This window comes from Liolophura sinensis, chromosome 6 (assembly GCF_032854445.1).
Source record: "Liolophura sinensis isolate JHLJ2023 chromosome 6, CUHK_Ljap_v2, whole genome shotgun sequence".
NCBI classification, from domain to species: domain Eukaryota; kingdom Metazoa; phylum Mollusca; class Polyplacophora; order Chitonida; family Chitonidae; genus Liolophura; species Liolophura sinensis.
In genome coordinates, this window is record NC_088300.1 from 23755520 (window position 1) to 23768545 (window position 13026).

At 39.7% G+C, this 13026-nt stretch overlaps 1 protein-coding gene across 1 annotated transcript; it reads left to right on the forward strand.

Annotated features, from left to right (window-relative positions):
• The first annotated feature begins 519 nt into the window (after positions 1–519).
• Positions 520–9115, forward strand: LOC135468737 (uncharacterized). The gene is made up of 4 exons (XM_064747138.1): positions 520–588; positions 4134–4474; positions 5327–5443; positions 6609–9115. The coding sequence occupies exons 2-4, from the start codon at positions 4134–4136 to the stop codon at positions 6754–6756; spliced, it is 606 nt and encodes a 201-aa protein (XP_064603208.1). The 5' UTR covers positions 520–588; the 3' UTR covers positions 6757–9115.
• The last annotated feature ends 3911 nt before the right edge of the window (positions 9116–13026 follow it).

The following is a 13026-nucleotide window of genomic DNA, read 5'->3' on the forward strand; positions in this document are numbered from 1 at the left end:
AGCTGTACCGGAGTGGCTATAGGCCTGAATGTACGAGCCTTCCACACAAAGCACGAAAAACGTCTCAAGCTTTATAGTGTGAAATGGGAATATATCGCATTTGTGTGACTGAAGTCGTGAACTCTCGTGCAGAAAGTCCATAGACAATCCACCGGCCTTGAGTGGGAACTGCTTGCAGTGCAGACTGTATTTATTTCACTTATCGAAGCTTACAATGTACCGTACACCCAAAACATAATTGTTTTGTTCCGATATGACCCTAGTTAGTGTGCTTCCGTCCATTGATACGGTTAGCCAATAGAATGCGTTTTCCACTGGTCAACAACTCAAAGTAAAACGCTTCACTGAGCATGATTGGAAGTACACATATTCACCCAGCTTGGAATGTCACCCACCCAATATGTATCCGCAGTTCCTTCAACCCACGCTTTGTGATCACATGGCCTGCATACGTCATACGTGGAAAACCCTGACTTAAATGTTCGACAATATTTCTCTGATCTGTTATCACGGATGTCAATAAGTTGAGTGGTGTCCACTGAAATAACACCAGCTTGCAGAAGTTAAAGGCTTCACGTGGATACAAAGGTAGGTCTTACATAATGTCATATAGGCCTATCGTAGGTATAATACTAATAGAGGTTTAAACCATTAACGACGCTGTCACTTAGAGTATATGGATAAAAAAGGCAAGAATAAGGAACTGGCTTTGTGTCTTTCGAGTGTTCTTATGCCGTGTAAATAAGCTTTCATGTCTTTCTCAGTAAATTCGCGGTTAACTGAGAGCCGTTGTTCCCCATTCTAAAATTGTTAAAAATTGTTAAAGTCCATGAAATGGAATAGTAGAAAAGTTGCTAATATTGCCATAAATGCTCTCAAGAGGCAAATGTAGAAAAAAACGGGTTAATATTTCTATTAAAGTGATCGTAGTTTAGATCTGCCCCCCCCCCCCCCCCGCCGTCCCCCTCCCCAAGCATCTTACGTCATCACATTTCCAATGCCTCCCTGCATCATCATAACTACGCTTCCTTTTCCTAGTCTCCCTTGAATCATAACTACGCTGCCTTTTCTTAGCCTTCCTTGAATCTCACAATTACACAGCCTTATCTTAGCCTTCCCTGAACCATCATAACTATGCCTCCTTTTCTTAGCCGTCATTGAATCATCATAACTACACTTCCTTTTCTAAGCCTTTCTTGAATTATCTTAACTACTCTGCATTTTCTTAGCCTTCCTTGAATCTCACAATTACACTGTCTTATCTTTGTCTTCCCTTAATCATCATAACTGCGTTGTCTTATCTTAGCTTTCGCTGAATCATCATAACTACGATGCCTTATCTTAGGCTTCCCTGAATCATCAAAACTACGCTTCCTTGAATCATCACAATTACACTGTCTTGTCTTTGTCTTCCCTTAATCATTATAACTGCGCTGTTCTGTTAATCTTCCTTGAATCATCACAATTACACAGTCTTAATGATCATAACTGCGCTGCCTTATCTTAGCTTTCCTTGAATCATCAAAACTACACTGTCATATCTTAGACTTCCGTGAATCAGCATAACTACGCTGCCTTATCTTAGGCTTCCCTGAATCATCATAACTACGCTACCTTATCTTAGGCCTTATCTTAGCTTTCCTAGAATCATCATAACTACGCTGCCTTATCTTAGGCTTCCCTGAATCATCATAACTACACTACCTTATCTTAGGCCTTATCTTAGCTTTCCTAGAATCATCATAACTACGCTGCCTTATCTTAGGCTTCCCTGAATCAGCATAACTACGCTGCCTTTTCTTAGCCTTCCCTAAATCATCATAACTCAGTACAATGTCGCCAAGAACATATCAGTGCATGCAACATTGAATTTATTCACTTTAACTTATTTACTTAATTTTTAAGTGATAAAACGAACCCCACCTATATTTCTTGTGTCCTGCCAATAATTTAATGAGGACATAAGTCTACCAGATCACGTGAGTAAATAAAGTTTGACCTCCAGGTCGTTGTGTGAGCATGTGTACCCAGACGTTTGCTTTAGAACTCCGTCAAGGTCGGTTCACTTGGTGTTCAGAATTAATTCCACCCGCATGAAAAAGGCTATTTTGTCATTCCCAGTGAGGGCCGGCTTTTGAACGAGTGATCTTTTATGACCTACACTAGCTTACGGATCAGAGCCTGTGTCGTACGCATACCGTGTTTTACCTGAATGTAGAATGTGCTATAGTGTCACCAAGACTAAATCAGTTCAAACTATAGCACTACCAATTATGAGGCATTCGTCATGAATATCAAGTTATAACACTGAAGTAGCATAAACTGTACGCTACAGTTATAGAAACGATCATTTAAATACATAACAGTATAGTCTGATTTCTCTGAGTGCAAAAAACACGAGAGAAAAAAAGGGAAAGTAAGCGCACTGTAACAGGTCTAGGAAAAACACCGCTGCCGAGAGCTGAATTCGAACACGCGACCTGAGGTATCTGAGTATTTGGACGTAGTGTACTTTAGCGGGCGTGGTTACTTAATTATTATTATTATTATTACTTCCGGCACAACGAAAAAGGAGCACTTGACTATCGATGGCTGAGAGACATAAATACTTCACACAAAAGACACGTAAATGAATAAAAAGTCAGCGATTCGTGGAGTGTAGATTTGACGTGGATAGCCCGGATGTATACTTTTCCACATGTAACATTAGTCACGCGTGATAAGACAGGTATTATTCGCAACCCGTGAATGGGGCTATAAACAGAATGTGTTACGCCGTCCCGTAGTAGATGTGTAGTAGTGTTATATATGAGGCGTTCGGAAGTAGCGCTGTTTGTGACTGTATACACTCGTTCTGCAGACACGCTGTGTGGTATCATGTTGAATAAGGCATTTAAGCTGTTTTGTCCCAAGTCACGAATTCTCAAGCTCGGTTTACCCAGAATCAAGGAAGCGTACGACGTGTGAATGGTCTAACCGTCAGGGATACCAGATCGGCAATTACGCGTATGACTTAGTCCTTGCCAATTGGCTGTTTGCCTGAGGTGAAGCGCTGACAGGAGTCCAGTAAGACTATCGTTCCAGTTTTTCCTTTCTGTACACAAGGGGGATAATTAAATCAGCCTGTGAAGGTGTGAAGCATTTCCATGCAGTTATTTGAAAAACGAGTGAAAATACCAAATATATTTACTTGATTGGTATTTTACGCCGTACTCAAGAATATTTCACTATATTTCATACGACGAAGGCCAGCAATATGATAGGAGGAAACCAGGCGGAGCCCCGGGGAAACCCACGACCATCTGCAGGCTGCTGACAGATTTTCTCACGTACGGCCCGAGAAGAAGCCAATATGAGCTGGACTGATCTCACAACGACCGCATTGGTGAAAGGCTATTGGGTCATTGCGCCGTGCTGGCGTGCTAACCACCAGATCACGGGGCCCTCGTATTTGAAATAACGTCTGTCTCATTTTCATTGATTCGACTAATCTAATCTATTTAACAAATTACACCGTGTAAACCTGGGGTAAACTGCCGACGCATGGCAAGTTGCTTACGAACTTTCCCGCTCACAGCGACCGCATTGGTGAGAGACTCCTAGGTCATTGCGCATTTCCCTATATAGCTGCGAAATTTCTCACTCGGATCTCAAGTTAAGTGAATGGCCTGGCTATGTTAAAATAGGCCTATATGATTTCTCAAAATTGATCAGCGGAACAACGTAGCAACTTATCTAGCTGCTTGTCATACTTTTTTCAAACGTAAATGTTAAATTGTCAAATGAGAAATTGATAAAACATGTTAAATGATGAGTAATACGAGTAACAACATTTACTGGTAACTGTCCAATTACAAAATTTCTGACAATATGAATACTTTCCTTCCTCCATCACTGCCAAAATGCTGGATTGAACATTATAAACGTACCTTATTTCTGATTTTAAAATGACACCTGTAATAATGTTTACTGTACCGGACATGATCATGAACAAAAATATATTTTGAGCTCTGAAGGCACCAAACATTCATTTCTGCGTGGAACAATTCAAACTTGGACTTTAACATAGGTACATCTATCCCCGACTCATCTGTCTTAATGTTCATTTTATTTCGAAAATATCTCCGTTTTAGATGCAGAGTTATCTTCCTTTAGCCCTCTGCCTGGTTGTCATGACAACAGTCTGCTGCAGTGACGCTTCAGTCAAACTTCTGGAGAATTTTCTTGAACGGCTTCAGAGTGCAAGGTTTAGACAGTGCTCAGCGAGGAAATGGATCAAATACAAGATTGATGTGGATATGACTCTAAAAGTGTGCAAACGTCCTAACTTCTCACCCCCAAGGTTGTCTCGGCGACAGAGTTTCCAGATCAAAAAACTCTTTCCCGGAATGTTTCTGTCTTGCCTCCAGTACACAAAACTCACACGGAGAACTGAGTCATGGAATATGAATGATGGAGATATGTGCTGCCCAACGTAAGTATCGAATATGGTTAAATCCAACCAGTTTTATTTTTTAATTATCCAACTCCTTCTGTAGACTCAAAGACCAATTGCATCGCATGCTATTGTTCATACTTAAACATTCATTCATTAAGAAAACATGCGTAAACAATGATATATCTGCAAATGGTTATTTCAGTGTATAACGTGGAAGAACAAAAAACTGCACAGTTAACCTGCATCTAAGGAAAAAAGAAAACAAATAATATAACACGAGTGTTATTGAGGAATAGGGGTGATAACAAACCTAAGCGGTCACGGGCCTTTTTCTGACGTGCTTAGTAACTATAAACCTACTTTTAATTGGGAAATCTTGCGAGGCCATACGTCATGTTAGAGCAACCGGAAACACGATGTGGGGCTACTCATATGCGAACATATGGTTAATAGGCAAGACAATGTTCGGGTGACGTAAGCGGAAATAGCTGCGCTCTCGAGTTATAAAAATAACTCGCGTCTGATTGGTTAAAAGTGATAACATGGCGGCGTTTGAGATTGTCTCCATATGCGCGATTGTGCTTACATAGATCTGTGATATCTGGTCTGTGCGAACCAAAAAAATTACAAAGTTATTCTGTTCAAACTTTCTGTGAGTTTCTTTATCTAAGCATATATTTGGTCTAGTGTTGTTTTTTCATTTAAGTTCGATCATACTTTTCCAGCGTTAGGCATTTGTTTCGTGCTGAATAACGTGATAATGTTTGACTAAACTCAATGGATTTTTATTATTTAATATGATAAATGCACGGAAAGATGATCCCTAAATGCTGGCATTTAACATTAAGTTTCGTTCAATAGTGTTTTACATGTTTTCTATCCCTACAGTGTCAAGTCGGATCCTGTAAAAGAGGATACTCTAGTAAACGTTTTGGGAGAGACGAAAACACTCGTTCATCTGGACTCGGTAGACATGTACCAGTGGATAACTTATGGAAGTTGCGCGTGAGTACCCACTAGCTATATTTCAGTTAGAGATTGCGTCAGAGATTATACGCCACACAGATATTATTTCCAACTCTAAACCAAATCCATATTCAGTATAGTCTTGGACAATGATTACAGATATAGCTTTCGAAACCTCAAGCCGTATTTTATAAAGTAAACGTTTAATCAATGTTTTTCTATTCAAGAAGCATTTATACATTCATTATACATACAATGCAATATAGATATAATGTACATATACAATATTCAGTTATACATTTTCCACCACGTTCTTACTTGGATTTCTTAACCTGAGAAAAATATAACACAAAGCAATATATCTATCAGTGGAAGACTTATCTTTAAAAATGCATCGGCTATTAGTTAACCTCGAAACCACGTGAAGCTCTTACTTGTCTGAATAACCCTCGGTTCCTTCACAAGCTTAGTGTCGAGAGCTTCTCGACTGGAGTGCAGTGGACAGTCTTTCTGAACCGTTCTAAAACTTCAAAAACACTTGGCTGCTCAAAACGATGAACATAATGGGGAATCTTTTCCGCCTAACGTATTTCGAGCGAAAGCTTTGTAGTGTGTTGTTCATTTCTGTCTTTTCGGTAACGTTTAGTGAACAAACTGGTAAGTTTAACGCAGTACACTTTCATTACAAGAGACTGGTGGTCAAGTCAGTTTGGATCTGATGGATGATTGCGCGTGAAAAGCATCTTCAAACCAGCATTGGTTTGTTGGTTTTCCGCTTGTGAATCTGTCTACTGTAAATGTCTGAGCGCATGTCATGTTGCGAGGAGCCAATCAGAGCTACCTCACGACATGTATATGTTGTTGTTGTTTTTGGAACGTTTTGAATGATCTGTTATGGGGCTGTCAGCTTGAGGCAAGGCAACGCGAGGCAGTGCAAGGTAAAACTGGGATTCTGTTACTAGTACACACAGATGTCCGCTTTTATTTCTCTGTAAGAAACGGCTATTCAAACTAGTAAATATCCCATACAAATTCGATAAACTGAAAACTCAAGCTACATTTCATCAACCATGACTTGCTACAGTCTGCAAATTGTCACATTGTAGTCGATGTGTTGATTCACGTCACTTTGCTATGCAACTTTTTCTGCATTCTCAGTTAATTACAAATTACAAACAGATGTGTGTATGCTTTTATCTTTCAGAGAACCAAAATGTATCTCTACTGATGGGACATGCGTTATTGAGAAGACTACAAGGTTCCTTTTGGTCTGGGACTTCAGTAACCCAACCTTGCCATTTTCGTACGACGCTTTCGAAATTCCTACGTACTGCTCTTGTAAAAATTTCTGAACTAATTATTCGTGATATATAATATTAACAGAACGCTTAGCATGACTATAGCTTATACAGTTGAGAAACTCTGTATGGATAAGCCCTCACGATTCTGTAGACGTCCTTATCAAAGAAATGGTTACTACATATATAGGGTGTCACCAAGTATTCCGTTGTATAAGTCGTTCTGTCATTAGTGCAACCCGAACAGGGGGATGTCCTAGCGAAAAAAGTAGTATTAATGTGGTTAGCTCGCTGTTACATGTTGCATTCCCGACACTCAACACTGTGGCTTGGACTGAGATTGATTCAACGCATAAAGTCTACTTGATTGGTCAAGTGACTGTAGCCATGAGATCTAACAACCTCGTTTCTGAAAACAGCAAAATGATGGATGGAACGCCTCTGGGAATACCGCTCGGTTTTCTTAGCTTTTCCAGCTCTTCTCTACGTTTGTCGTCAAGAGGAATATTAATTCCTGCGGTATCCTTTGAAAGTGTGAGGGTTTTTTTTGGTGGCTCATGACTTTATTTCATAAATCGTACGTACAGGATTGGGCATTTTGAAAAGAACAGTTATGAACAAAGAGCGAAACTCGCCTAAATCACCACAGAGAACTATGTAGCTTGGTCGTAACCCGTGCAGCAAAAGTTTCAAATCTGGTTTGGTCACGTGAGTGTTGTTTATGAAGGATGATATAGCAATGGTCATGAATGACACATTGTAAACGTATAGCCCATCGCCATGACATCCTGCGTCCAGATTGGTCAATAGTGAGATTCGTCAAACCACTTCTTAAAAGATAGAGTGTCCATGGTACGATTTGCTTACTTCATTGAATGCTACCACAGGTACAATAGTCTGTTATGACAAGTACGCCACAACAAGTTATACTGAAAACAGTTTTAATTGTTTCATACTAAATTTGTCAGATCACTTTTACGGCTTAAACCTGCACATGTGCTTGACCTTTTGTAAGGTGTTTTGTATCCGTCCGGGATAAACCCATAGATGAATGTATTACACTTGTGTAATCAGCCCACCAGAATAGATATATAACTAGCCTACATTTACCTTAACCAACTGATGTTACATGAGCTGATGTAAACATGGTCTGAAATCGCTGTGAGTTCAAGTCCATTTCATGCTGGCTTCCTCTGCGGCAGTACATAAGAAGGTCTTCCAGCAACCTACGGATGGTCATGGGTTTCTCTCAGGCTCTATCCGGTTTCCTCCCATCATATTGCTGGCCGCCGTCGTATAATTGATATATTCTTGAGTACGGCGAAAAACACCTTTGAAATAAATGAATAAATAAAGCACTACCTCTGTTAAATGCCGTCATTTGTGTATGTATATGTTATGGCTTTGTGAATATTTGGCTGTTATTTATTTAAACACAGTTTGTGACAATGGTATCAGAAATAAACATGGAAGACTTTGTATTTCCAAGACATTTTTGTCGACTTGCATTTTTCTCTGCTTGCTCAACAGTAATCATGATTAGTTCCGTGCCACAAATTAAAACTTGCTGTTACCAGCTGAAACGACGTGGGATGACGAGTTCCTCTGACTATGCTGAGATTATCATTACCACCTATAGAGTGCTAGGGGCTTAAGAACCCTTAATGAGGTTCAGTTTTGCCAGTATCTATATATTTTAAAACATTACGTGTATACAAATATTGTTTTTCTGTCTATTTAGGAAGAAGAAATCTACAATTTTAATGTGCTTTTTATTTCACCGACGTTATCATTTACACAAATGTGCGTATTATTGTCACTGTTATGTCCTGAAACCCAATACTAATACATAGTATACATAGCCTAATATATAATATTATTAAGGAGATGTTAAATAAGATTACTGTTTTAATGAATGTATCACTATATGTCCAGTTATGGATTTATCACTGTATGTCTGTTAATAAAATCGTCATGCAATGTATGTTATATTCACGTGTAATCCAGACACACACGTATATACACAATGTGTGTATATGTTTAACAGTGTGTACAGGTGCAGGGCGAGTCACTAGAGGACGCAATCTGCCAGTTAGGTATCATTGCGTTTTATGACCATGGGGGCCAGTTAGGAACAATGCACGCCGGCTGACTTCCTGAAGTAATCTTGAAAGAAGATTTTATCTTGCCACCTGGACGGCTGGGAATTGCTGGGTAGCATATAAACCCAAAATCTGAGTGGCATGCCATATCTGCCTTGTCTGCTACGCCAGAAATACATGCTATTCCAACGATTCCTGTGTTGTTCAGGTAAGTCATTTATAGTTAGTTGCGTGTGCTTTTGATCTCAAGTAGACGGTTCCTGTATAAGATGGGTAGATATTGTAAAATGAATTTAAATGCATACGACATAAACGTGGTTTAATATTATTAAATGAACTTATGTGTGCACTGTATTAAGGGGGTGGGGGTGGATATTGTAATGAAAACTGCATAAAATGATTAGACGTTGTTAAATGGAATTAAATGTATATCGTTCAGGTACGTTTAGGTAATTTAAACGTACCTTGGGGATGTAATAATGCATCGTTTAGATAGTTGATTGTTTTTGAGATATCTGCCTTGGCTGCTACGCCAGAAATACATGCTATTCCAACGATTCCTGTGTTGTTCAGTTTTGCAGAGTTATGCTACCTTAAGACTACGACAATTATTATTATAGAGAAGTGACAGACGTCGGCTTTTCTATAATATATATTCATCCATTTTCTCATTGCATGTTAGTTCATCTTGTGCTGTTTATTGATACATACAGGCCTTAATAAAAATTACAGAATTTTCGAAACTTAACTCCTTGAAGTGTTATCAAACCGAAGTGGGATATAAATAAATATTGTTATAGACATTATGTTTTCCAAGTTACACATATTTATTTCTTGTGTTCTTTATGAATTGGATGCACTTGGTTAATACCAGCCTTACATGGGCAAGGAACTTGTGGATTCCACCCCCACCCCCCTCCTTCCCCCCTTATCTCTGTTCTTATGGCTTTGGGGACCATGAGCGATAGCGATAGACAACACTCGTCTGACCGTTTGAGCAGCTTAACGTTCGTCGAAGACCTCCTGTCTTTCATCAGTTTAAATGATGTGCATATTTCAGAGGGAAAGTTCGTATGTAACTTGCCAAACGTCGGCTATATACCCTTGTCCTCCAGGTTTACACGGTGTGATTTGCTGAATAGATTAGACAAACGGTATTTCATATATAAGGGGCCCTCGTGGCCTGGCGGTTAGCGTTCCGGTGCGGCACAATGGCCAGGAACCTCTCATCTATGCTGTCGCTGTGAGTTCAAGCTCAACTCATGTTGGCTTCGTACGTGGGAAGGCCTACCAGTAACAGGCGGATGGCCGTGGGTTTCCCTCGGGCTCTGCCCCGTTTCCTCTCACCATAATGCTGGCTGGTGCGTATAAGCGAAATATTCTTCACTGTCACGTAAACCACTAATAAAAAAAGTAAATCAAATTTCATATACGTTTTCGACAAATCTCATCCTGTGAAGGCTACAAAACAGAGCCTGCCCTATTTCCATCTAGTCGAATTTAACCAGTCGACACGACAAACAGGCCTTTCTGAGAAACACTAGCCCGAGAAGCATCTGCAATTTGATGAGAGGCACTGAACGTAATAAATTTGAGTTTACACACTAAAAATAAGTGTTCAGTTTTTAAACACATTTCTGTTACCGTTTACAAAGTTAGTTTCCTTAAATGAACATATGACATATTTACTATAATAAACACACCCGTTAGTTACTAAACACATTGTTTCTGATCACCGGTTCTAAGTAGTTACAGAGAGGTGTTTAAAAGCGAAACACTTACTGTGTACACAAGCGTTTCTGAGCCGTTTTATGTATTTGGAGGAACATTTTTTTCCTTGTACTAGGAAGTCATGAACGTCATGTAAGTGATTTTCTGATACGATAAGATAGACGTAGACTTACACAAGACGTAAGATGACATTTCTTGCAATCAAAATTTATGATGCGGAATTTTTTTATGACTTTTTGAAAAGCTGCTAGGGGAGGAAATCAGCATGGGCCGTGGACTCACAATGACCGCATTGTTGAGAGGCTCCTGAGTCATTACGCTCTATAGGCACGCTCACCACAAAGGTCCAATTGACAAACACTCTGGGCTGACTGCATTTTGGAAAGTTCCCAGGGCATGTACATCAGCCTATTTTGTATTCAAGCGTATATATTGAAAACTGGCCTATTCATCATTCAGTATTCACTTAATTAAAAAAATTATGAATAACAAATATTGGTACGCCATTGGTTATGTTGGTACGACATAAAAAGTGGACTAGCGCATAAGTAAGCAGTTTTATACGTGTGCATCAGGAAGAACGAGATACATAAAAGCACCTGAGGCCACTCAGGTTTGACTCCTTCGGAAACACCTGCATAGTGTGATCGTAGCCAAAACTGCAAGGAACTCGAATCTTTCGTTGTTACCAAGAAATAAGCGACATAGGAAATGGTGAGTCTGTATTGTAAAATAGACAAAGGGAAATAAATGCAATTGCGGCGTTATGTGCAAGAAAAATACAGCATGATACCCAATAACTCAAGCGTAAAAGTATTTATTTACTCGTGTAAAAGTATGTACATAGAAATATCAACTGGATACTAATGTGAAGGTGTTGATTTTGCGTAGTTTAATTCAGCGAAAATACTGACTTCTAGAGGAATGTCTAATTTTCCTTAGGTTAACGTGACGCTGGTTCATCACCAGCCTTTGACAGCGGATATTCAGCTTCCCTTTCTTTTGCTGTTTTCTGTGGGCTTACGTCAAAATACTTGCATCCTAGATACCAGTGAATTGTTTAGCTATGGCTAATGCTCGTATGGTTATTTATTTATTTATTCATTTATTTGATTGGCGTTTTACGCCGTACTGAAGAATATTTCACTTATACGACGGCGACCAGCATTATGGTGGGAGAAAACCGGGCTGAGATTTTGGCAGACGATACACATATAGTCGATGCTTTTATGCCAAAAGACATGCAAGTTGTGGGAAAAGATCAAGTGCCTGTCGCCTACACCCTAGATAACAGGCTAAGTTATGGCTGATACACTTATAGTATTAACTGCGAATTTGATGAGGATAACTGACACTTTAAATGAGTTAGGCACAAGCAAGTTGTTTTTCTACATAGTGAGGATTTTTCTTTAAATCAGGATACTAGACACACGACAATACAGTTGGAAAATTCAGTAGTAGTAAATATTCAGTTTATTTCACTTTCTGTTAATTGCTTGCTTAGGTTGGCATATGGTTAAATACAATTTTTGTCCTTTGACAATTAAATTTGTTTTGTTTTCTTTCTTTCCTTTTTTTTTGGGGGGGGGGGCAAGTCAAATCACATTATCAGTACCACGTTCAGTTTCATTGTATTATGCTTCATTTTGTGTTAAATTGTGTGCCAATTTCATTTCTTTCCCCAGATGACTAGTTTTGTTCCTTCCCTCCTTTGTGTAATGTGGGTAACATTTACCAGTATCACCTCCCAACGGGACGTTACGGTTGGTGAGCATCTGCTTTTACCCTGGAGTGTGGGATCAGGAAGATGTTACAGACGAATAATGCTCACGAATCTTAATGCTCAATTCTGCGAGAGGCCTTACCTTAACAAGGAACAAAGCCTCAAAGTGATGAACCTTTACCCGGGCCTGTTTACTTCACAACGCGAGTCTCGCTTAGTAGAAGAGTTTCACTCAGTAAATGTAAAACGCGAAGGCGATGGCGATGACGATGGCGATGGCGATGTCTGCTGCCCGACGTAAGTGAAGAATATACTGAATTCGCGACATAAAGCATTCGACTTTTATTGATGTAAATAATATTTACTTCTTTATTTGACTCAAGAACATTTCACTTATACTACGGCGGCCAGCAGTATATACTGGGGAGGAAACACGTCCAGAGAGGAAGCCAACATGGACTGGGTCACAGGCGCCTCGGCCATTGCGCCACGATGGCACGCTAACTAACTCGGCCACAGAGGCTCTCGATGGAAATAATAAAGTCCGCATCATGCAGCCTTCTTCTCCTGCTATGCGTGGGAACGTCTGCCAGCAACGTGTGCATGGTCGTGGGTTTCCCATAGGCTCTGTCCAGTTTCCCTGCACCATAAGTAAAATTTTCTTGAACACGGCGTAACACACCAACCAAATAGATATAATATAACATATTATATAAAAATATATTTAAGTTCACCGTAGACAGCTTCGTTATAGACTAGTACGTCTCG